General features: G+C 42.5%; 3 protein-coding genes across 4 annotated transcripts in view; 2 read left to right on the top strand and 1 right to left on the bottom strand.

Annotated features, from left to right (window-relative positions):
• TMEM184C (transmembrane protein 184C) overlaps positions 1-10,251 on the bottom strand; it is a 42,981-nt gene extending 32,730 nt beyond the window's left edge. For both annotated transcript variants that reach the window (XR_012655963.1, XM_032793215.2), the window contains exons 1-4: positions 9,884-10,251; positions 4,304-4,434; positions 4,169-4,205; positions 1,073-1,278 (exon numbers count right to left, since the gene is read on the bottom strand). Coding sequence is in view for 1 of the 2 variants with exons in the window: in XM_032793215.2 (XP_032649106.1) it covers positions 1,073-1,278; positions 4,169-4,205; positions 4,304-4,434; positions 9,884-10,000 (491 nt within the window). In the remaining variant the exon portion in view is untranslated. The remainder of the gene's footprint in view (positions 1-1,072; positions 1,279-4,168; positions 4,206-4,303; positions 4,435-9,883) is intronic.
• Positions 1-22,806, top strand: part of PRMT9 (protein arginine methyltransferase 9) — a 344,299-nt gene that overhangs the window by 45,309 nt on the left and 276,184 nt on the right. The gene's annotated exons all lie outside the window — the stretch shown is intronic.
• Positions 1-22,806, top strand: part of NR3C2 (nuclear receptor subfamily 3 group C member 2) — a 651,149-nt gene that overhangs the window by 603,611 nt on the left and 24,732 nt on the right. The window lies entirely within an intron of this gene.

Below are 22,806 nucleotides of genomic sequence, written 5' to 3'. Positions count from 1 at the left end.
CTTAAAAACTTGTAACATCAGACATAAAAATACAAAGTGTCACAGCACACTTACTGAAAAATTGCTTACTTTCTCATTTTTACCATATAATTATAAAATAGATCAATTGGAATATAAATACTGTATTTACATTTCATGTATAGTAAACCAATCAGTATAAACAAATCATTGTCTATGAAATTTTGGTTTGTACTAAGTTCTCTAGAGCTTTTTATGTAGCTTGTTGTAGAACTAGGCAAATATCTAGATGTGTCGATGTATCCCCTGGAAGACTTCCAATTATCCCAAGGGGTACATGTACCCCTGGTTGAGCACCACTGCACTATGGAATATAGACTGGCAAATCGTTTTATTTCACCCTACAGAACACTGACATATAGAAAGAGTCAATGCTTCCTTTCCTTCAGCTGCAACACACCTGACTATTACATAGCACAATAGAGTTCTATTTCAGATGTGTTATAGGATACAGTCACTAACGATGTCAAAACATTTGCTTAGTAATAAAACGAAGTCATTCTGAAAACCTCATGATACTCCAGCTTATCAAAATATCAAACAGGAGAAAGAGGGCATATTATTCATCAGATGAAGCAACTAGTAACATCAGTTAGTGGGCCAAATCCTGCTCATCTTACATGAGTTGAAGTGAAGTCAATGGAGCTACACTGCATGAGTAAGTCTACAGTAACAGGATTTGGCCCCTGCTCTAGAGTACTGCTGGAAAATAGGGTGCCCCAAAAAGAGGCAAATTCAAGAGAAGCACCTGTTTTCCATGATGAATGTTGCTTTCATAACTATTTTTAGAAAATAAGGAAATCTCTTTCAGTACCGTATAAGTTAATTAGTTATCTAAAAACATCTAAATTCTGTAATGTTTAACAGCTAATTTAAAAGACTTTCCACAACCAGCTCAGAAGTGGTAAACCAAACCCTATGTACTGTGTGCATATTGTAAATTGACTTAGCTAGGTAGCATCAACTATAGTACCAAATATGAGCAACAGTATCTTCTGTATCAAAGTACACAGTATTAACCATTATTAATATAAAGATACTATAATGTACTTACTCTCCCATAGCCCATGATGGACAACAACAAAGGGGAGGTAGATGTCTCTGCTGATCTTTGGCTTCTATGATTAATACCAGATTTGGATACCGGGTGGTTAAATAGTTTGAAAGGAATACCATAAAATTGTAGATGACGTATGCTTCATAGCATTCTCTACAGGTATCCACATATATTGCAATGTTGGGATATTTCAAAGCTATCCACTATAAGAAAACACGGAGACATTAAAAAGTTGCATTCAAGTAAAACAATTGAATCCAAGTATAGACTGAATACTTTTCATATAAATTACTTTTATGGACGGTATCCCTGGCATACCCGAAGACACTACGATGTGTTATGCACAGATATTTAGGTTGCAGAAAAACATATAAGCAATAGTATGTCAAAGTAACTGAAAACTGTGTATTATACGAGGGAGGGAGTTAAAGTTGCACTTTTTCATTCCATAAACTGGCACTATTTGGCTAGACAATACCCCATTGTTGTTGCCTAACATCTCAGTCAGAGCTTAGAATTTCCTGTCTAGTGGACACCTGGTCTGAGAGCCCCACAATATTGATTTATTCTCCCATGGCCTTTGTGGGAAATAGCATTATTGCCATTTTACATATGGGAAACTGAGGCACAGATTAAATAGCTTGCCAAAGGTCACACAGGGGAAGAGTCAGAACACTGAACTGAACCCAGATCTGAGTCCCAGTCCAGCGATTTAATCACAAAAGCATCCTTCTTTTTCAAAAGAACTAAAATAGATTATGAAGTGCAGAGAATCAAGGCCAACCAGGAAGAGTCTGAAACAGAACTTGTGACATCCCAACTCCCATTCTTTTTCTCATTGCCCAACAGTAAGCAGTAGCAGGCTCCCTTTTGCCAGGCATTACATTCCCCCAAACATTTGGAAAGGAGTTCCAACAGTACTAGAGGGCTTCGAAGCTGTATGTATGCATGCTAGTACAGCCTACCTTCACTGTTTTAGGAAGTGCTATAGACCAGCAGCATTTTTTAGTATATGAACGAAGTTCAGTTTTCAGAGGTTGATAGCTCTGTCAAAAAACAATTTTCCCTAATATATCCAAGCACTTTGCAGTGACAGCTATTTCCATGAAAATTTCAGCTGTCTCTCCTCCCCCTCCCCCCCCCCCCCGTTTAAGGGTTGGAACTCTCAAAATAAGTTGCAAGTTTTTAATGTGAAAAGTATGTTTCAAAACAGAGACTCCATAACTCCACAATAAAGACTTATGTTTAATGTAAATAAGAAATCTTACTTTCAAATAGACTCCAAGACAAAGTTTCAGAAATTTATAAGCAACCAAAGACAGAGGATTAGACTAGAAATTATGCAACTGCATCTTAAAAGGAGCCATATTTATGTACTTATTTGGGGTTTATTCCCAATTTTGCCACCCACTTGGCTGCCAGCCTCTGTGCTTCAGTTAGACCATCCATAATGTGGGTATAAGTTTTAAAATATGCTAGTCACATTTTGAAAGATACCCACTACTTTTTACACAGCTGAGACAGATTTGTAGCAGACAAGTCATGTAACACCATGAGCCATAACAACAGTATTGGTATAACTTCCATTAGGTTCTGCCTTCCTATTCTTTGCAGATATAAGCTATCTGAAATATTCATGTTTGGGCTGAAGTTTTCTAAACGTGGTCTCTACCCAAAGGCACATTTTTTGTAGAAGTTTGAGAAAAATCCCTTTCAGTTAGAGGAAAGAGACATACAATAATTTCTCATTCAAAAAACCCAGTCTAATTTTTTTTGTGTACCAAAAACACTGAAGAAACTTGACAAGAACACAATTCTTCAGTGAGGACATCATATTTGTGATTTTTTGCAAGGCAAAAATCTACAGTAATTATCCTCTACCACCTCCTTCTCATGCTATTTCTCTTCACAGAATGTCCTTGCTAGCCTCCATTGCTGTTCCCTCCCTCCTTGGCCAGCTAGTTCCTTTGCTTGGTCACTCCACATTCCTCTCTTGAAAAGAGATTAAGAAATGGAAGAATTAAGTCCTTTGACTGTAACACAATGTACTACCAGCACATATCTAGAATAGCTATTGTGATCCTGTAGTATCTGAAAGGGATTTGGAATGTTGCTTGGCTCTGCTAACAGAAACGGTGTATTGTGCAATATACTTATGGGGAACCAAAGGAGTGTATTCATGAAGATAGCCTCTAACAGAGGCTGACATGTGGGGTTTCGCTGTGTCCAATACCATGGCTGGATGGCTTAGGACCCTTTGGTACTGATGGTTTTGTTTTCACTCCAGGAATGGAGAACAGTACTTTCAGTGGGATCTTAGGCTGCTCTTTTTATTCTCCATGGGGAAAGGAGCCAATGAAAGCCTTATCGTATTCACAAATTCTGAGTACCTGGAACCAGATTAGGCTGCTAGAGCGTAGACCAGCAAGATTTGGGGACTGATTTAGCACTCCTTGTGAGCTCTTGGAGTGAAGGTGCTGTACACTGCATGTTGCAAAATATATTATTTTTCCTCCAGGTATGCCAGACACCTCATATGGGTGTCCAGATTAGGGAATACAACATGACAAGAAGCACTCCTCTTGAAACAGGCCTTCTCTCCCCTTTAGATCTGTGAACTCATATCAAGGTGCAAGAACTAATAAAGCTTAAAAAATGTCTTTATAAATAAAAAATAAAAATATAAACAATTATGAATCCTGACTTATTAATAAATTTAACTAAGGCACAGAATCTCTGACGAAGCTAGAGAGGTTCCTGGTCTGTCAGGTACTGCAGTTGAAAGGAACCAAGGAGGACAGAGTGCCACTCCCCTTTTACAATCTTACCCTCAGAAAGTTCAGAAACAGTGAGGGGAAGGCTAGGAGGGTGCATGAGAGTGCTCCAAAAGTCACTGCTAGGTTCCACCACCAGAGCTGCATTGCTGGCACACCAATGTGCAGAGGCCATTTGAAGAACTATCAGGTTTATAGCAATGATTTCACATTAGCACTGTTTCTGCGCATTGTTACACTGGTTTCCATTTCCCCCAGAGCAAGCAAAATACAATAGTTCAGTGAATTCCAAACTAGAAACTGGAAAGAACACACTTACGCTGTCTAAACTGTAAATCGGCACCATCCATAGAATCCTGTATTGATGACAAAAGAACATCTGAGATTACTGCAAGTATTTTCATCATCAGGAATGAAATTTAATATTAGCAGCAAAGAATATGTAAAGTATTACCTTATTATTGGTTTCTGTAATTCAGGTTGAGTATAGTGAACTAAGTGTTGCAATATATCCCAGAGAGAAATTGGTATCGTCATCAGTAGAAAAATTCCAGCAATAAACCATGCTTTGGTATGAATTCCAACCTTAGAAGGGAGGGAAGGAAGAACAGCATAAATACAAAATATGTAATGTTAATTTACTGTACCTGTATAACTACCATTTTAATCAGTTTTTGAAGTACGGGTTTTTTAAAAGGGAGTAGCCTCTTAAATGATACAACAGGATTACGCACTGAACATACAAAATAAAGCAGAAGGGCAGGAATTCAGCAAATATCCATGAGAGTGAAACTCGTGTGTTTAAGTGTTTAAAAGTGTTAAGCACCAGGAAATAAGAATTACCAAAATAAAATCAATGCATCAATATTGATACATGGGAGAAACAAAACCAAAGACAGAAATATTGATAGTTGTTCAGTTATGAGACTAATTCAGGGAGTGATCCCACACTACGTTCTCTTTAGTTCTTCTCACACAGTAGGGGATGGCAACCAACGAAAAGAAACTTAACAACTTTAATTTATTATAAAGTTAATAAAATTAATAATGGAAGGAAATTAAAATGAATATGGGAAATGTGATTGCAACTAATAGAGGAAGTAGATGTATTACACAATGTAAAAGGTAAATTAATGATACAATATGTTGATTATATTAAAATATTAAAAATAAATTCTAAAACTATCAAAAAATAAAAAATAGCATAAAATTTAATTAAAATCAGAGGAAACAATATCACAAAGCAAGTGTATGTTCAACAAGGAAATACAACAATATTATTCTATTTAATTTATGACATAACGCCACTTTAAGGAATCAGTTAAAACTACTCAAGCACAGTACCCAACTGAGGTAGACAACACTCCAAATTTTAATATAATTTGACAGCCATACTTAATGAATGAGTATAGTATAAGAACATAAGAATGGCCATACTGGGTGGGACCAAAGGTCCATCTAGCCCAGTATTCTGTCTACCGACAGAGACCAATGCCAGGTGTCCCAGAGGGAGTGAACTTAAGAGGTAACGATCAAGTGATCTCTCTCCTGCCATCCATCTCCACCCTCTGACAAACAGAGGCTAGGGACACCATTACTTACCCATCCTGGCTAATAGCCATTAATGGACAACTTCCTCGAATTTAGCTAGTTCTCTTTTAAATCCTCTTATAGTCCTAGCCTTCACAACCTCCTCAAGCAATGAGTTCCACAGGTTGACTGTGCGCTGTGTGAAGAACTTCCTTTTATTTGTTTTAAACCTGCTGCCCATTAATTTCATTTGGTGGCCCCTAGTTCTTACATTATGGGAAAAAGTAAATAACTTTTCCTTATTCACTTTCTCTACACCACTCATGATTTTATACTTGTCATAAACAGATAGCTAAGGGTTAATGTCTCTTTCACCTGTAAAGGGTTAACAAATAGGGAACTAAACACCTGACCAGAGGACCAATCAGGAGACAAGATACTTTCAACCCTGTGTGGAGGGAAGTTTTCGGTGTGGGTCCTTTGTTCTGTGTTTTTTCTTCTTTCTCTCGGGGATATTAGAGGGACCAGACATTACTACAGGCTCTCTAAAGTTCTGTTCAAATAGTAAGTAGTACAGGCGATTTAGGCTTTTTAATTGTTTGTTTTACTCTATTTGCACATGTGGATCTGGCTGGTTAACTTTTATATGTGTAGTTGCTGGGAATATTTTGATTTGTATTGGTACTGGAGGAAGGGTTTCTTCCTTTGTCTGTAAACTATAGGACCCTGTAATATTTACATCTTGAAGTTACAGAGATAATTCTTTACTTTTTCCTTTCTTTTATTAAAAGATTTCTTTTAGAGAACCTGATTGATCTTTCTTTGCTTTCCCTTGTTTCTTCCGGAAGTGGGGTTGTAACACCGGACTGGCGGTCGGGAGAGTAGGAGGGAGAGGATTCTCTCTGTGGCCGGCTCAGCTCAGGGAAAGTCTGGGGAGGGAGGAAGGGGGAATGCGTTATTTTCTCTGGTTTTTAAGAATCCAATTGGGTTTGGGGTCCTGGGAAGGTTGGGGAGCTCAGAGTGCCCAAAAACACTATATTTTTGGGTTGGCGGAGGGCTATCAGATCTAGCTTGGTAATTAAGCTTAGGAATTCATGGCACGGTACCCACTTTTGGACGCTAATGTTCAGAATTTGGGGAATATTCTTTTATGACAATACTCCTCTATCATATCCCCCCCCTTAAGTCTTCCTCTTTCCAAGCTCGAAAGTCCTAGCCTCTTTAATCTCTCCTTATATGGGACTATTCCAAACCCCTAATCATTTTAGTTCCCTTCTCTGACCTTTTCTAATGCCAGTACATCTTTTTGAGATGAGGAGAGCACATCTGTATGCAGGATTCAGATATGGGTGTGTTACCATTGGATTTATATAAGGGCAATAAATATTCTCTGTTTTATTCTCTCTCTCTTTTTTAATGATTACCTAACATCCTGTTGCCTTTTGACTGCTGGTGACACTGCGTGGCACTCTTCAAAGAACTATCCATGAGGACTCCCAAGATCTCTCTCTCTGATTAGCTGTAACTACTTGCCCCCCCCATATATTGTATGTATAGTTGGGGTAATTTTTACCAATGTGCATTACCTTACATTTATCCACATTAAATTTCATTTGCCTATTTGTTGCCCAATCACGTAGTTTTGTGAGATCTTTTTGAAGTTCTTCACAGTTTGCTTTGGTCTTAACTATCTTGAGCAGTTTAGTATCATCTGCAAACTTCGCCACCTAACTGTTTACCCCTTTCTTGAGATCATTTATGAATAAGTTGAATAGGATTGGTCCTAGGACTGCCCCTTGGGGAAAACCACTAGTTACCCCTCTCCATTTTGAAAATTCCTACCCTTTGAGATCGAAGAGAACAACTTCAAATCAGGTGGTAACTGTAAGCTCAATGCTAAATTTTTAGTGTACTTCTAATTATTGTTTCAATAATAATAGCCACAGGATGTATATATATTGAATAGAACAGCCTCAATACCATAAAGGTTGTGCACAGTTAGTTAGCAGGTGTTGAAGGTTTGAAGTTAGTGTCCAATGCAAGGGTATAAAGCTGAGGCTTAAGTTGAGCAAGGTGAGGTGTGCTTAAGAAGGTTGGTGGGATGAGCCAATGAAGTCCCAGGGACTAAACAGAGAGGAAGATAACAATTCTGAGAGAAGCTTTTACTTGCGAACACAGAATGGTCAAATTTAAAAAGCAAAAAGGAATATAGAAACGCAACTTGCTCTCAGAGCTTGGGTAAAACAAGGAAACGTTAGTTATAATCTAAGAAGGAACACAGTTGTCTGATTAGTGAGAACTCTCACTTTAGAATGAATTCTGATGGTTAGGAACACTTATAAACAGGATAAATAGAAAAGAAAGCATTTCATGATCTGGAAAACAAACATAAGGTTGAAATAAGGCAGAAATTATGATGTTATTTTCTCTCACTCACACAGCATAAACAGCAGGCAGTGGAAGTGGAGGAAAAAAACCAAGATTACTTGTCTCTTACTCACTTAGGACTAGTCTACACTACAGTTAGGTCAACATAAGACCTAGCTGGCCTAAGGTTTATGTTGACCTAATTATGTCAGTGTCTGTATTACAGCCTTCCTCCCACCAATATAAGCACTGCACTGCACCAACATAACTCCATCTCCATCAGAGGTGTAAGGCTTATGTTGGTGTAGTTAGGACACAGTGTGTGTAGACTGCCTCCATTTACACCAACTGTTGGGTCTCTTGTCAATTTCATGGTAGGGGTATGAAATTGACAAGGAAGCTGGGCAGCTAGAGCCCAGCTGAACTCTGCTCTGGGAGACAGAATGGACCCCACTCCCAGCTTGGAGTCAGGGGCAAGAAGCCCTTGTGGCTCCCCGCTATCCCTGGCTCCTAGCTAGGAATAACTTCAAATCAGGAAGCCCCAGGGGCTTTGGACCCTGCTCCCAGCTGGGAGTCAGGAGTCAAACAGCTTTGTCAATTTCAAAACGAGGGAACAAGGGTAGAGGGGCCAAGAAGCCAGTGCAGCTGGACCCCACTCCCCAGGGGTGAGAGGCTCAAGGTGGCTTCCCTCAGCTCCAGCAGGGAACAAAGAGGGGAGAAGCTCTGGCCTTCCAGCTCTGCTGACAGCTCCCAGGCGGGAGCCTGGCTGCCCCACAGGCTCCCAGTAGGCTGCCTCCCCTTTGACTTCAACAGAAATCAGTCTTTATTAAGGTGGATTTCTAGTTTAAATGAAGGGTTTTATATATATGTGTGTGTGTGTGCACACACACCACATGGGCCTAATGCATACTAAATTCATGTCTCAGAAAGGTTTCAAACTTGTTTTCTTTTATTTAAAAAGTTGACTTTTAAAATATTTATTTGATTAAACTAGTATAAAAAGCTTTGAAACTTGTTCAGCATGTTGCACTGAGACTCCCATCCATGCTTGAGTGGCAAATGACATCACTTTTAAAGGGAAACAGGCAACTTAATCACTCATGTCTGAATGTTTAACTCACTATTGTTAAAATAACTAAGAATATTGATCCTGAAGGAGGAGAAAAATATTTTTGTCTATTGTTTACGTTGTGCTTTTATCAGCACTTGAATACAGTTAGTTTTCACAGTTTCCATTCAGTCATTCATTTGCTACTGTTTGTGTTATCTTTAAATTCACAAAAATTGGCATAGCCTCAAGAGAAGTATCAGAGGGGTAGCCCTGTTAGACTGGATGTATAAAAGCAGCAGAGTCCTCTGGCACCTTATAGACTAACAGACGTATTGGAGTACGAGCTTTCCAATACGTCTGTTAGTCTATAAGGTGCCACAGGACTCTTTGCTTCTCAAGAGAAGGTAAAGTAACTTTAATTTTTTCTTACTTAGCAGATTTTGAGTCAGTGACCTTTCAATATGCTGATACTAGCACTAGGCAGAAAAATTTAAGACTTCTGAAAGAGCTGGACTTCATAGTTAATGGGTCTTACATTGAGAACTTTCAATTAATTTTTCTGATGTCACTTTCTTTTTATGACATCACTCAAACTATAAATCTGCAGACAGGGTTTATAAATAAGATTTTGTATTTATGAAGGTAACACTAGGTGTAACTACAAGGAGTAAATAAGAGGAAATAAGCCTCAAGATGATTGTTATGAACAAGACATGAGATTCGTTGCTGGACCAAATGCAAGACTGAAATAGGAGAACTGTTGCCAAGGTGCACACCGTGTGCCCCTGTGGACAGAGAAGTGATAGGATGCTACACGCATAGTTTCACTCATGGCAGTTGAAGGTGTGAAGTTAATTTTGTTTTCAGAGCCCAGCGCTCTGTGCTGATGCCAGCCTAGCAAACGGGGAAGCCCATCACGTGTATACAAACCAGGCGAGCCCACGCTAAGGCTGCAGCCTTGTTTGTTTATGTGGTGCCCGGAGCCATGCCGTGCTGCTGTCACTCTCCCCCAGCCAGGCCCCGCAGCACGCACTTCGGCCCCTCGGTTCTCCGGGGGGAGAGAGGAAGACAGTGGGGGCCACTTACCTCCAGCTTCTGCAGCTCCCACACGCACAAAGGAACCGCTACCAGCAGCCCCACAACGTAGAGAACAACGACGAGCGGCCGGATCCACCTCCGCCAGTTGCCGCAGGTGCACGGCATGGTCCCGACGGAGAGCGGGGCGCGGCGCAGCGCCTCCCTGTCTCCACTGCCCACGGCCCCGGCGCGGCGGGCTCAGGTACTGGGAGCCGGCTGGGAGCGCGCGAGCGGTGGGGACACCACCGGCCGAGACTCGCCGGGCGGCCGGCCCATCTCACCGCCCCCGAAGGACGCGACGCGCACCTCCACCGCCTCCTCCTCACTCCGGGTCTCAGCTCCAAGCAACCCCTAGCAGCACTTCCGCCCCGCCGCCTGACCACATTTCCGGCTCTTAGCGCAACCATGCCGTAGTCCAGCACTGATTGGCTGCCTGTGAGGCGTATCTTTCGCTATCCCGCCCTTCTTGTTCTCTGATTGGGCAGAAAAGACGTCAGTCCATGGGGGGGGTCGATTGATCCATTAATCAGTAGTTTGTTTATACGGTACGTGCTTTGACACTCCATCCACGCTGGTCTCTAGCACCTGCTTCCCGCCCATCGCTCCAGAGCTTTGTCCTACCCCCTGCCAGTCGCAGGCCTGCGAGTGTTGCTCTCGGCTGGTCCCTCCTCGCGCGGCGGCCTCTGGCCATTGCTCGGGGGGGAGAGTGGGGCAGTGTCTGCCCCGGTAACCCCCTGCTCCCCACGGGCATGCCACCCTGTGCTCAGAGCGGGGCAACGCCTGCCCCAGGGGCCTCTGCGCCTGCCGGGCATTGCCACCTTGTGCTCAGAGCAGGGCAGCGCCTGCCCCAGGGGCCCCTGCGCCCCACGGGCATTGCCACCCTGTGCTCAGAGCGGGGCAGCGCCTGCCCCAGGAGCCGATGCGCCCTCCGGGCATTGCCACCTTGTGCTCAGAGCGGGGCAGCGCCTGTCCCAGGAGCCGATGTGCCCGCCGGGTATTGCCACCATGTGCTCAGAGCGGGGCAGCGCCTGCCCCTGGGCCCCTGCGCCCGCCGGGCATTGCCACCTTGTGCTCAGAGCGGGGCAGCTCCTGCCCTGGGGGCCCCTGTGCCCACCAGGCATTGCCCCCTTGTGCTCAGAGCGGGACACAGACAACAGCAGGGCCGGCTCTTAGGGTGACTTCTTAAGTGAGAAGCGGGGTGTGTGTCCTCGATAGAGGTGATTGTGGCTGCTTCGCTCCAGCATGGAGCTTCGTCTACACCAGGCATTGGCAACCTTTCAGAAGTGGTGTGCCGAGTCTTCATTTATTCACTCAAATTTAAGGTTTCGCATGCCAGTAATATATCTTAACGTTTTTAGAAGGTCTCTTTCTATAAGTCCTATAATAGATGTAAGCAGAGTCAGATGAGCTGTACCTGACATCTGGTGGTGAGTATGAAGTGTGGAAACGATGTCTGGAATGCAAATCTCGAAATATTGCATAGGCACGCCTACCATCCCAGACTGCCGAGCTGTGGGTGCTTTGTGACAGAGAATGACCAACCTCAGTTGGGTGGTACTTGCTAGACCAAGGACATTGGTTCCAAACCCTGTAGAAGGAAGAGGTTGGGACATTATTTGTGTTCTTATGTGCAGGCTCCTTGTGGAGCTAGAAGCATCAGTGAGTGCACCTCCTCCTCTCTCCACTGTGGAATTCAGAGTTATTTTTATTCCTTCAAGACTCTAGATACAGTCAGCTGACTACTACAACTTGGGCTAAATGGTGCATATAGCACATGGACCTCCAGCCCACATACTATGTGCTGAGATCACAAAAGTAGAGCTGAAATCAACAAAAGAGCTAAGAACATTACTTGAGCTGGGAAGCGACTGGAGTACAGTTGCTACTAGTGCGAGGACCTGAGCTTTCTACTGTGGAACTAGAGCCAGCTGTGCAGAGTGTGAGCATTATGGAGAATGGCTGGACGGACCACAGACAGTGGTGGAGTGGAGCGGCTTCAGACGGAAGTAGCTGTGGGGCGGGGCAGGACTAGTCAGAGACCCGTCAGCCCATTTCAGTGCTGGGACACACGTCCTGAGCATTACGTGGAGCACTCACGACAGCGTGCAGAGCGGAGCTAGTTGGTGAGGGACGCGCGGAGAAGCAGAGTGGTAAGCAGCTGGTAGAGGCGCCAGAGTTCGTGAGAAGGCGGAAGGCAGAACCACGGAGAGGCATGTGGCAGTTGGCCTAGGACCACGCATAAGGTCCCCTTTCACCCAGTGCTGTGGGGAGAGTGAACCTTACAGATAGCTCTTGAATTCTTAAGTGTGGCATTGAACCAGAGGACTTTTGGTTGTTGGACTTGGAGTGATTGGACTTAAGACGCATAAGGAAAAGGACATTGCTAAATGTACTTGGGGGGGTGGTTATTGGGTTTGTGTTATAACTCTGTTTTGTGGTTTTCTCCAAGGGATGCCGCATTGGTTTCCTTCCTTGTTATTAAAAAGATTTTCGCTACACTGCAGACTCCGTGCTGCGAAGGGGGAAGTATTGCCTCTAGAGGTTGCCCAGGGGGGTGTGGTATGTAAGTGTCCCAGGTCACTGGGTGGGGGCTCGAGCCGGTTATGCCTTGTGTTATTGAAACGGAACCCCTGGATACTGAACCTGGCCCTTGTTGCTGCCAACTCAGAGGGGCAGAAGGGTTACATATACAACAATAGTTTAGTTATATGTAAAGTAAATAAGGTTTTTAAAATGTTTAAGAAGCTTCATATAAAATTAAAATGCAGAACCCGCCCCCCAGACCGGAGGCCAGGACCCAGACAGTGTGAGTGCCACTGAAAATCAACCCGCATCTGGCCTTTGGCACATGTGCCATAGGTTGCCTACCCCTGGTCTACAGCCTGTTTGGGGTTACATCCCTTATGCTCACTTACAGCCCAATTCAGTAGTGGGAAGGTGCCACTATGGACAGTTGTTTTTTTTTTTTAAATACTCTTACATTGTTTAAAAGAGAGTGAGCTGGTTTGTCAGTCCTCTTATTAAAAGACAGACTCAAATCACAATTGCCTTGCACTGTAGACAGCCATAAAGGCCTTGGCTAGATTAGGGTTGAGCATATGTTGTTAGATTGCGTTACCTAACTAACAGCTTCTAACCCTCTGGTCAAGAAGACAAGGTACTTAAACGCGTGCTAAACTGATGGGGCTAAATGCTAAACTCCTGCCGGATTTTAATTTGAGCAGTGTAACATGTTATGGGAGGCAGGCTTTACTGACATTTGACTTTTTTAGAGGGTAGTAGTTAACACCAGCTAACCTTTCAGCCTTTTATTCTAAATTAGATAATGTTTAAATGACTAGAAAAGGTACTGGGTAAGCACATTGGGCTACATCTTTTTATCACTACTGGTAATTTGTGGACGTATGTTTTCCTGCATTACAGAGAGCAGGAGTTGGGAAATCACTTAGGGATTAATCCTGCAAGTGTTTACCCACATGAATACTTCCACTCAAGCTACAAATATAAGGATTGGTTGGATTTGACCCTTACTTTGCATTGTGCTAATTGTGTTTCTGAACACTCATGTTCCCCTGAGATTTAGGCATTGGAGAGAATTTCGTTTCACAACAACATGGCAGCAGGAAAACCAGAGACTTGCCAAACTGCTTAGCCAGAGGGGAAGCTGGTAATATGGACAGCTGGCTGTGCTCTGTTTTCCTCCCACCACCCTAGATTTAAGGAACAAAACAACCTAAAATACCAAAGACTACATCCTCAATAATTTACACAGGTTTCCTAACATGAGAAGAGGAATGAGAAGAGAGGAGTTGAAGCCTGAGGCAGGAGCCATTGCTGTCCAAAGGATGCAAGGAGAAAGGGGTGGTAAGGGGCTTCCAGACAGATGACTCTCCCTGTATGCTTCCCCCCAAAAAACTCAACACAAAACACCCAAACTATATGGATTACTAACATCCAGGCATTTTGGTTCAAAATCACCAGCAGCTTCTGCAGTGGACTGGGAGAAACAACCCCCCCCAATGGATAAATCAAAAGGGAAACTGCACGTTCCAAGATCGACAAAGGTACTTATGCACCCCAGTCCCTTTTTTAGGTGCCACTGCAATCTACAAAATTCCTGATTGGCTACCACCTAAACTTGTAGATGCCTAAATTTACTTGGCACCTAATTTTTTTCCTCTGGGCATGAGCGTGACAGCCTCACTCTATGTGCCCAGGCACCTATCTCCTGCATAAGCCCCAGCATGAGTCACAAACTGAGAAGTATCAGAGGGGTAGCCGTGTTAGTCTGGATCTGTAAAAAGCAAAAAACTGAGAAGGACAGGTGTTCAGCAGCTCCAGTTGCATGCAGGGGCCTGCCTACTAGATTATGCTCCTCAGGCAAGTTAATACAAAGCAGCTGGGGAGTGGGGAAAGAAAGAGGAGTCTTTACCCTATATAATCTTTACATTAGTTGTTAGGGTACTCACCCACCCAGGATGTGGGAGACCCTCAGCTTAACAGGGATCTGCCATCTCTTAAGTGAGTGCTGCAACCACTAGGCTATAGAATCATTCTTACTCTTTATCTAGCCCAACTAATGTTTAAGTATAACACTGTTTAATTAAAGTGGAACAACTTCAATAGCAGAGATTGAGGGAGACCCACATCAGACTATCCCAGAGCCCACAGTGGCTAGGGCACTCATCTGAGAGGTGGCAGATCCCTTTTTAAATATCTTCTCCCCTTCAGGAGGACATGGTACTTGATCTGGGGGTCTCCACATCTTGGGCGAGTAATCTAACCACCCGACTAAAGATCATAACAGAGCTTCGTCTTCCTCCGAGCTGTTTTGTTTCAGGTCCTGCACACAACTTAGGTGGCCAAGCATCTATCTTCCCCCACGATACACATCACTAGCAGAGCTAGGTACCTCTTTCTGAGGAGGAGTGCTCATCTCACACTCCTCTGGTCAATGTCTCCCACTGGCTAGCTTAGGCAGTGCCCTTGTACCTTGCATTCCGATGTACCTGTCTCTCCACATTCATTGTATAAGAGCCTAGGCACCAAACTCAGGCTTTGTGGATCACAGTGATTTTCCAGTCACCTAAAAGGTAGGTGCTGTGACACTCAGCTTTGCAACGCCTAAAAGTCCTTGTGGATCCCACCTTGTGTCTTTAAGGCATAACCATTATTGAGTTTGTACTGCTAACACTACAGCCCTAGAACATATATAAAAGGGATTATGGCCAGACTTGTGTGGAATATTACGCCAAGACTGAAAAGATCCTACTGCTGCAAAGGAACCCTCTTCCCCCCTAAAAAACAAATACACAGAACCAAAAAACCTAGTGTCTTCATATTCATAGGTATAGGGGTGGAGAGAGTAGGAGGTTTAATACAAAAATCCTGGCAGCACCAGTCACTGAATTTTACAGATGGGAAATCATAAGCACAGCAAAGATAGTTTACCCAAGGTTACACATCAAAGCAGAGGCAGAGTTTGGAACAAAATCCTGTTCTCTGGTACAGTCACAAGAGAACAGCTTTTCTGTAGAACCTCAGAGTTATAAACCAGAGTTACAAACTGACCAGTCAGCCACACACCTCATTTGGAACTGGAAGTATGCAATCAGGCAGCAGTAGAGAGAGAGAGAGACACACACACACACACACACACACACACAATGCAAATACAGTACTGTTAAGTGTAAACTAAAAATAAAGGGAAAGTTAAAATATTTGACAAGGTAAGAAAACTGTTTCTGTGCTTGTTTCATTTAAATTAACATGGTTAAAAGCAGCATTTTTCTTTTACATAGTAAAGTTTCAAAGTATTAAGTCAATGTTCAGTTGTAAACCTTTGAAAGAACAATCATAACATTTTGTTCAGAGTTACGAACATTTCAGAGTTATGAACAACCTCCATTCCCGAGATGTTTGTAACTCCGAGTTTCTGCTGTAGTTGGGATTATGTTTTCCAGTGTGCATTATTTTGCATTTATCAACACTGAATTTTGCATTTTGTTGCCCAGTCATCCAGTTTTGTGAGATCCATTTGTAACTCTTTGCAGTCTGCTTTGGACTTAACTATCTTGAGTAGTTTTGTATCATCTGCAAATTTTACCACCTTGTTGTTTGCCCCCTTCTCCAGCTCATTTATGAACATGTTGAACAGCACTAGTCCCAGTACAGATCCCTGGAGACGCCAATATTTACCTCTCTCCATTCTGAAAGCTGACAATTTATTCCTACCTTTTGTTTCCTGTCTTTTAACCAGTTACTGATCCATGACATCCCTCTTATCCCATGACTGCTTACTTTCCTTAAAAGCCTTTGGTGAGGCATCTGTTTGTTTGGCAGGTTTCCTGTTTCTGATATACTTAAATTTTTTTGCTGTTAGTTTTTGAGTCTACTACTAGGTCCTCTTCCAATTCTTTTTTGGCCTTCCTAATTATGCTTTTATATTTGACTTGCCAGAATTTATGCTCCTTTCTATTAGAAAAAGTTAAACAGAAAAAGTTCTCTTAAGGAATTTATTTAAAAGGACAGTTTCCAGAATAACTACTGTAAGAAAAAAACCTGTGAGTGTATTAATATCCACTGTGAATTTTCCATAATTAATACATACAAATTGATAGCAAACAGTTTTATTTCTTGGTAATTCATGATTTAACAGCGCATTTAAAAATTAACACAATTTCTTCCATCATTTATGCTCTTTGAAGGCCAAACCCTCCTCCTTGTTTTAGTGTAGTGTAAGTATAAAATTAAAGAATTAAAGTTAGTTTAGGAACTAAACTAATTAAGGAAATATATAGTAAAGAAAGGCCCTAAATAGCAAGTAGAAGGAAGACCTTGAAAATGGCCAGAAGGAATAAAGTAAGGTGGATGTCTGGTTCAAAGACTAACTAACAAGATAAGGGGAAGTTTCTAGAGGGAAGGGAGCTAGATAGATTCATGGAACATAGGTCCATCAATGGATATTAGCCAGGATGGGCAGGAATGGTTTCCCTAGCCTCTATTTGCCAGAAGCTGGGATTGGGTGACAGGGCATGGATCACTTGATGGTAACCTATCTGCTCATTCCCTTTGGGGCACCTGCCATTGGCCACTATCAGAGGACAGGATACTGGGCTTGATGGACCTTTGGTCTGACCCAGTATGGCCATTCTTATGTTCTAAAATGAAGACCTCTGATAAATAGGGGTGACTACAGATGGTTTTAAATTAAATGAAGAAAATCTGTCTTAAAATGAGCCAACACAGCCCTTCCCCAACCCACACACTAGTGTTAAAGCCAAAGTGAATGCAGATAAAATAGGGAAACTGTTGGGCAGCAAGGAGGAGAGGAAAGGCCTTAGGAAGAAAGGAGATTGTAAATCTTATCTGGATTAAGACTGGAAATAAGGGTAAACTGTCTCCAATTGGTTTTTAGCTGGTTAGTAATTGGCAGTGACACCAGTAGTCTGTTAAAGGGTATAAAAAGTAAACTCTTAAAGGGTTCATTGCTAATTGCTGACCATGCAGGAGTCAACCACTATGGGTCTAGCACTTCTGGTTTTAGCCCATTAGTAAGTATCTTGACCAAATGCTTATAAATGTTTTGTTACTCTTTGGATGTAGTAAATTGCTTATTATTGGCATGTATAGAGCAATTGCATAAAGTACCATTTGGCCTTGGATTGAATAAAGAAATTTATGGCTAAATTGGTGTTTGGTGATTTCCCACACTAATATTAATAATTCCAATGTCTAGTGATATTAAAGGAAGCTGAGCAGTTGGTTATGAGGAGTCTTCCTTCAAATTACTCCTAATACCAGAGCACAGCACCAGTGCCCCCTCAAAATGCTGGATTGGGAACAGCCTGCCAGCAGTCTTTGGGCATAATCTGATTTCCCCAGAAGGAGAAAGGTGCTGGTCACTCGTGGACTCCTTCAGGTTTCTTCAGCAGCATAAAACCCCTCAAGTATTGTGCTGTTCACAGGATTTGGCATAGATTTTATTCCGAGCTCTTGCAGTCCTTATCTATTGCCCCCCATTCTGTACCTTTTTGTTTCATGCTTCAAGGCAGCAATACCTTCCAGAACCAACCCAGTATTTTTTTAAGGTTCTGAGCCTAACTAGGCACAGCTGACCTGATTACTCGCCAGCTGGAAGTCCCTTCCTGAGCTGACTTTCAAAACTTCTGCCTGGCTATAATCCAAAGAGTCCCATGCCACTGTTTGGCTTAGTACAGCCTTTTTCTGTGTAGCCTCCTGCACATCCTCTATTCCTGAAGACTCTCAGGTTTTGTTTAATTTGCAAGCCTCCATCTGTGTCAGACTATGACATAGTTTCTCTCTGTTCCACGTGCTTTTTTTCTGCTTGATTCCAAGGAGTGTAATTCTTCTTTTCCCTGCCACTACATTTTATTTTTAAAACAATACGAGGGGTGATTCTCTTACTCATCACCTGCAGCTAGCACTGTTCTTTAATGCAGGGGTTGAGGAAAATCAGTTCACCATCACCCCACTGTTACTGTTTCATCCCTTCTCTCTGTAAAGAACTCTTTTTATCCCTTCCCCAACTCTGGTCTTCCTGCAACAAAAAACCAAGCCCCCTACCTCTTTTAAACTAGGGAAAAAATTCTATTAATTCTTTGTAGTATGCAGTCTGTAACACGCTGTTGATTAGTCCTGATTCATCCAGAAGAGAACACTGTTGCTTATTCACACTAGTGACTGTTACAGTATTTTTATTTTATTAAAACTTCATAAACCATTTAAAAACTGAAACAAAAATATTTTTTAAAGTACCATAGTTTCTCTCTTTATCAACATTAACCACCCCTTTCCCCCATCACTGGCTTCTATCATATTTGAAGATAACAATGGTGACAGCAGTTCCAGAAAGTTTGGTCTTTGCTATGAGAATCTGGTAAACTGCCATCACATCCTGCCTGCCTACCTACTTCCTTGCTTTTTTATGGATGGTGACGGAGGAGAATGGGTGTTCAGCTCCAGAAGCATCTCTCACCAGCAGCTTGTGTGATAATTTCCAGCAGGCTGCTTTGCTCAAGGTTACACTGATCTGTGTGTATCAGCTGGGGACTTGTTTCATTATTATTATTGCCAGGTTGATTGACACTTTTAATCATGAATTCCTGTTACAGTAAATGAACATCTGTATTTCCGTGGTATAGCACTTAGTTTATTTTTTTTAATTTAAGTACAGTGACTCAAAGTATATTATGGAGCATAAAGACCAGAGGCTGTGTAACATAGAAAATAGTGGCCATAAAGCAATCAAACATAAATAACTCTCTCACACCAGCCCTCAAAAGGGCACATCAATCAATGCTCTGACTTGTTACAATATACAAAGGATGGGTGCCAAGTGTTCTTAAATTCAGCAAGCTTATTATGAAGTCTTGCTCCAAGGAAGTAATGTCACACTCCTGTCAAGTTCAGTAATATGAAAACCTTTCCAAAATTTCATCATCTATGTCTAGCAGCATAGAACAAATGTCTTTTAATTGATCCCATATATTTTGTAGCCAAAAGCCCAGCAGTCACCTTGGCAGCTCCAAAAGAGTGACAAGTTAGGATTCCTGGAACACTGGAATGATTTCTGTAGTGAGGACTGTTGGGTATGAGCTGGTTTAGAGCAGTGTTTAATTAATATAAAGGAAGAAAATCTTGCCCAGAATAGCACAGGTAGGGGGTAAAAGATGCTGTCTAGCACATCCTCAGCAAACAGACTTCAACCAACTATGGCAGAAAGAATACACCATAATTGCCCCCTTGCCTGCCAAGGTAATTTGACAAGAGTAAAGACCCCTACCAAAGTTATTTTTCTAACATTAAACAGAGCATTTTATTAGTCTACAGAAAATATGCTCTCTCTCTTCTAACAAGTAATTACCTATTATATACTTATTGCTGAGAAGATAGCAGTTTTTCACACATTAACGTAAGAACGGCCGTACTGAGTCAGACCAAAGGTCCATCTAGCCCAGTATCCTGTCTACCGACAGTGGCCAGTGCCAGGTGCCCCAGAGGGAGTGAACCTAACAGGTAATGATCAAGTGATCTCTTTCCTGCCATCCATCTCTACCCTCTGACAAACAGAGGCTAGTGACACCATTCCTTCCCCATCCTGGCTAATTTATCCAGTTCTCTTTTTAAACACTGTTAGAGCCCTAGCCTTCACAACCTCCTAAGGCAAGGAGTTCCACAACTTGACTGTGCACTGTGTGAAGAGGAACTTCCTTTTAAACCTGCTGCCCATTAATTTCATTTGGTGGCCCCTAGTTCTTGTATTATGGGAATAGGTAAATAACTTTTCCTTATCTACTTTCTCCATATCACTCATAATTTTTATATCATATCCCCTCCTAGTCTCCTCTTTTCCAAGCTGAAAAATCCTAGCCTCTTTAATCTCTCTTCATATAGTACCCTCTCCAAACCCTGAATCATTTTAGTTGCCCTTCTCTGAACCTTTTCTAGTGCCAGATGAGGTGACCACATCTGAATGCAGTATTCAAAATGTGGGCGTACCATCAATTTATATAAGGGCAATAATATATTCTCAGTCTTATTCTCTATCCCCTTTTTAATGATTCCTAACATCCTGTTTGCTCTTTTGATCGCCTCTGCACACTGCGTGGACATCTTTAGAGAACTATCCACGATGACTCCAAGATCTTTTTCTGATTTGTTGTAGCTAAATTAGCCCCCATCATATTGTATGTGTAGTTGGGGTTATTTTTTCCAATGTGCATTACTTTACATTTATCCACATTAAATTTCATTTGCCATTTTGTTACCCAATCACTTAATTTTGTGAGATCTTTTTGAAGATCTTCTCTCTCTCCCTCTCCCCCTTTGATTCACTGTTAAGCTTCTGTTTAAAACATTTTATTTTCTGCCTCCCACTTGTCTTTCTGCTATAGTATTAAAGAAGTAAAACACCTATCCACCTATGGTTGGTGCTGAAATTAGAGCTGCTGGGATCTTTCCCATTCTTCCTTCTAGGAAGGAAACAGGTGGGATCTTCACTTCCCTCCCAGCCCTGGAAGGAGCTCAAGAGCAGGGGATCTTCTCTTCCATTTCATAGCCCCTGTCAGTGGTTTGTGGCAGATGAGAAGATGGGATTGCTCGGAGGAGATTGTGGGATAGCACATGGGATGCTGTTGCGATGGCCTTCACCCATCACCCAATTGGGCAAGAGATTGGGATAATAGGACAATGTCCAATATTTCAAAACATGTAGCCAGGCACCAAAAATAGCATGACGGCTGGCTTAAAAAGTCTGAGAAGAAAACAGATTTATTATTTATATCGTTATTTGCTCTCTGATTTTGAGCCTTTCGAATCACTTTTAAAGCATTTATCTGAAACCATGAAGGTTAGAAATTTTACTTGTTAACATGAAATTTTGTATGTAAGAATATGATTTCAGGAGCTGACATTAGGAGAAACACTAAATATGAGCCTTGAAATAAATTATAAGATTGCCAGACTGAGGCAGAAGGAGCAGAAGAGCAGCAAGGAATCCAAATAAGAAGAACAGGCAGCTGGGTAAGGGTCATGTCCCTGGGTACATCTACACTACGGATTATTCGATTTTACATAAACCAAGTTTTGATAAATAGATTGTATAAAGTCGAGTGCAGCCGGCCACACTAACAAACAGTCAATATCGGGCGGTGGTCGTCCATGGTCCAAGCACATCAATTTCTGGAGCATTGCACTGTGGGTAGCTATCTGTAGCTATCTCATAGTTCCCTACAGTTCCCCCCTCCTTGGAATTCTGGGTTGAGATCCCAGTGCCTGATGGGCAAAAATCATTGTCACGGGTGGTTCTGGGTAAATCGTCGTCACTTATTCCTTCCTCCGGAACAACGGCAGACAATCATTTTGCCGCCTTTTCCCTGGATTGCCCCTGGCAGACGCCATACACGGCAACCATGGAGCCTGTTCAGCTTTTTTTTCTGTCACAGTATGTTGTACTGGATACCGCTGACAGAGGTGTTACTCGGCAGCGCGAACATGCCAGCATTTATTGTCTTTGTCAACTTGATACAGAGATGGATTATGCATCATTTCTGTACTCCATCTTCTGCTCATTATCGAAATTGGCAGTAAGATGACGTTATCTGTCGTCTGTACTGTCTGCTGCTAATCATGGTGCCCCTCTGCTGAAGGTTGGCATGGGGGCGCAAAGGCAAACTGGAAATGACTCCTGATCAATTCTTCTTTATGGTTTCTTAAAATAGAGTCATCCTGCCTAGAATATGAGGTAAGTGTGCTAGAGAACAGTGTATCAGAGAGCACGCTGCTCACGATTCATAACCTGCAGCAAATGATGAACTGCATGCCATTCAATGGGGGTGCCCCTGAAACAACCCACCTGTTGCTTGCCTCCCCCCCAACCTTCCTGGCTACCATGGCAGTTCCCCCCATTTGTGTCATGAAGTTATAAAGAAATGCAGGAATACAAAACAGTGACTTGTTAGTGAGATGTCATGGTACAATTCCCCCTCTGACCTTAGCGTCCACAAGATGGGTGGTACCAGCTGAATTCCTCCTAGCTCAATTACCGCTTACACGACATGTAGGTTGCCAACCAGGCAATTCCATGCCTGGTTATACTTTTTCGGTCCCCCACCCACCGTGCGTCCGGGACACCAAGACCTACCTCTGGATTTTACACAGGAAACTAACCTTTCCCCCCCGTTTGCCTTCCGAGCTCCCTCCTGGTTACCCTGGAAGTCCTGTGATCAGACTCTTGAATCAAACACGAGAGAATTCACCTTCCCCCCTCCTTTCTCTTTCCCCTCCAGACTCTCCTGAGAGAGAAAGTAATCCAACACAGAGAGAAATTAGTCCTTTCTCCACCCCCTTCCCTCCTTTCCTCCCCAACAATTCCCTAGTGAATCCAGGCCCCTCCTCTGGGGTCTCACACC

Source organism: Chelonoidis abingdonii, chromosome 5 (genome assembly GCF_003597395.2).
Source record: "Chelonoidis abingdonii isolate Lonesome George chromosome 5, CheloAbing_2.0, whole genome shotgun sequence".
NCBI classification, from domain to species: domain Eukaryota; kingdom Metazoa; phylum Chordata; order Testudines; family Testudinidae; genus Chelonoidis; species Chelonoidis abingdonii.
Note: the sequence above shows the minus strand (reverse complement) of the source record. Positions and strands in the feature narration are given on the sequence as shown.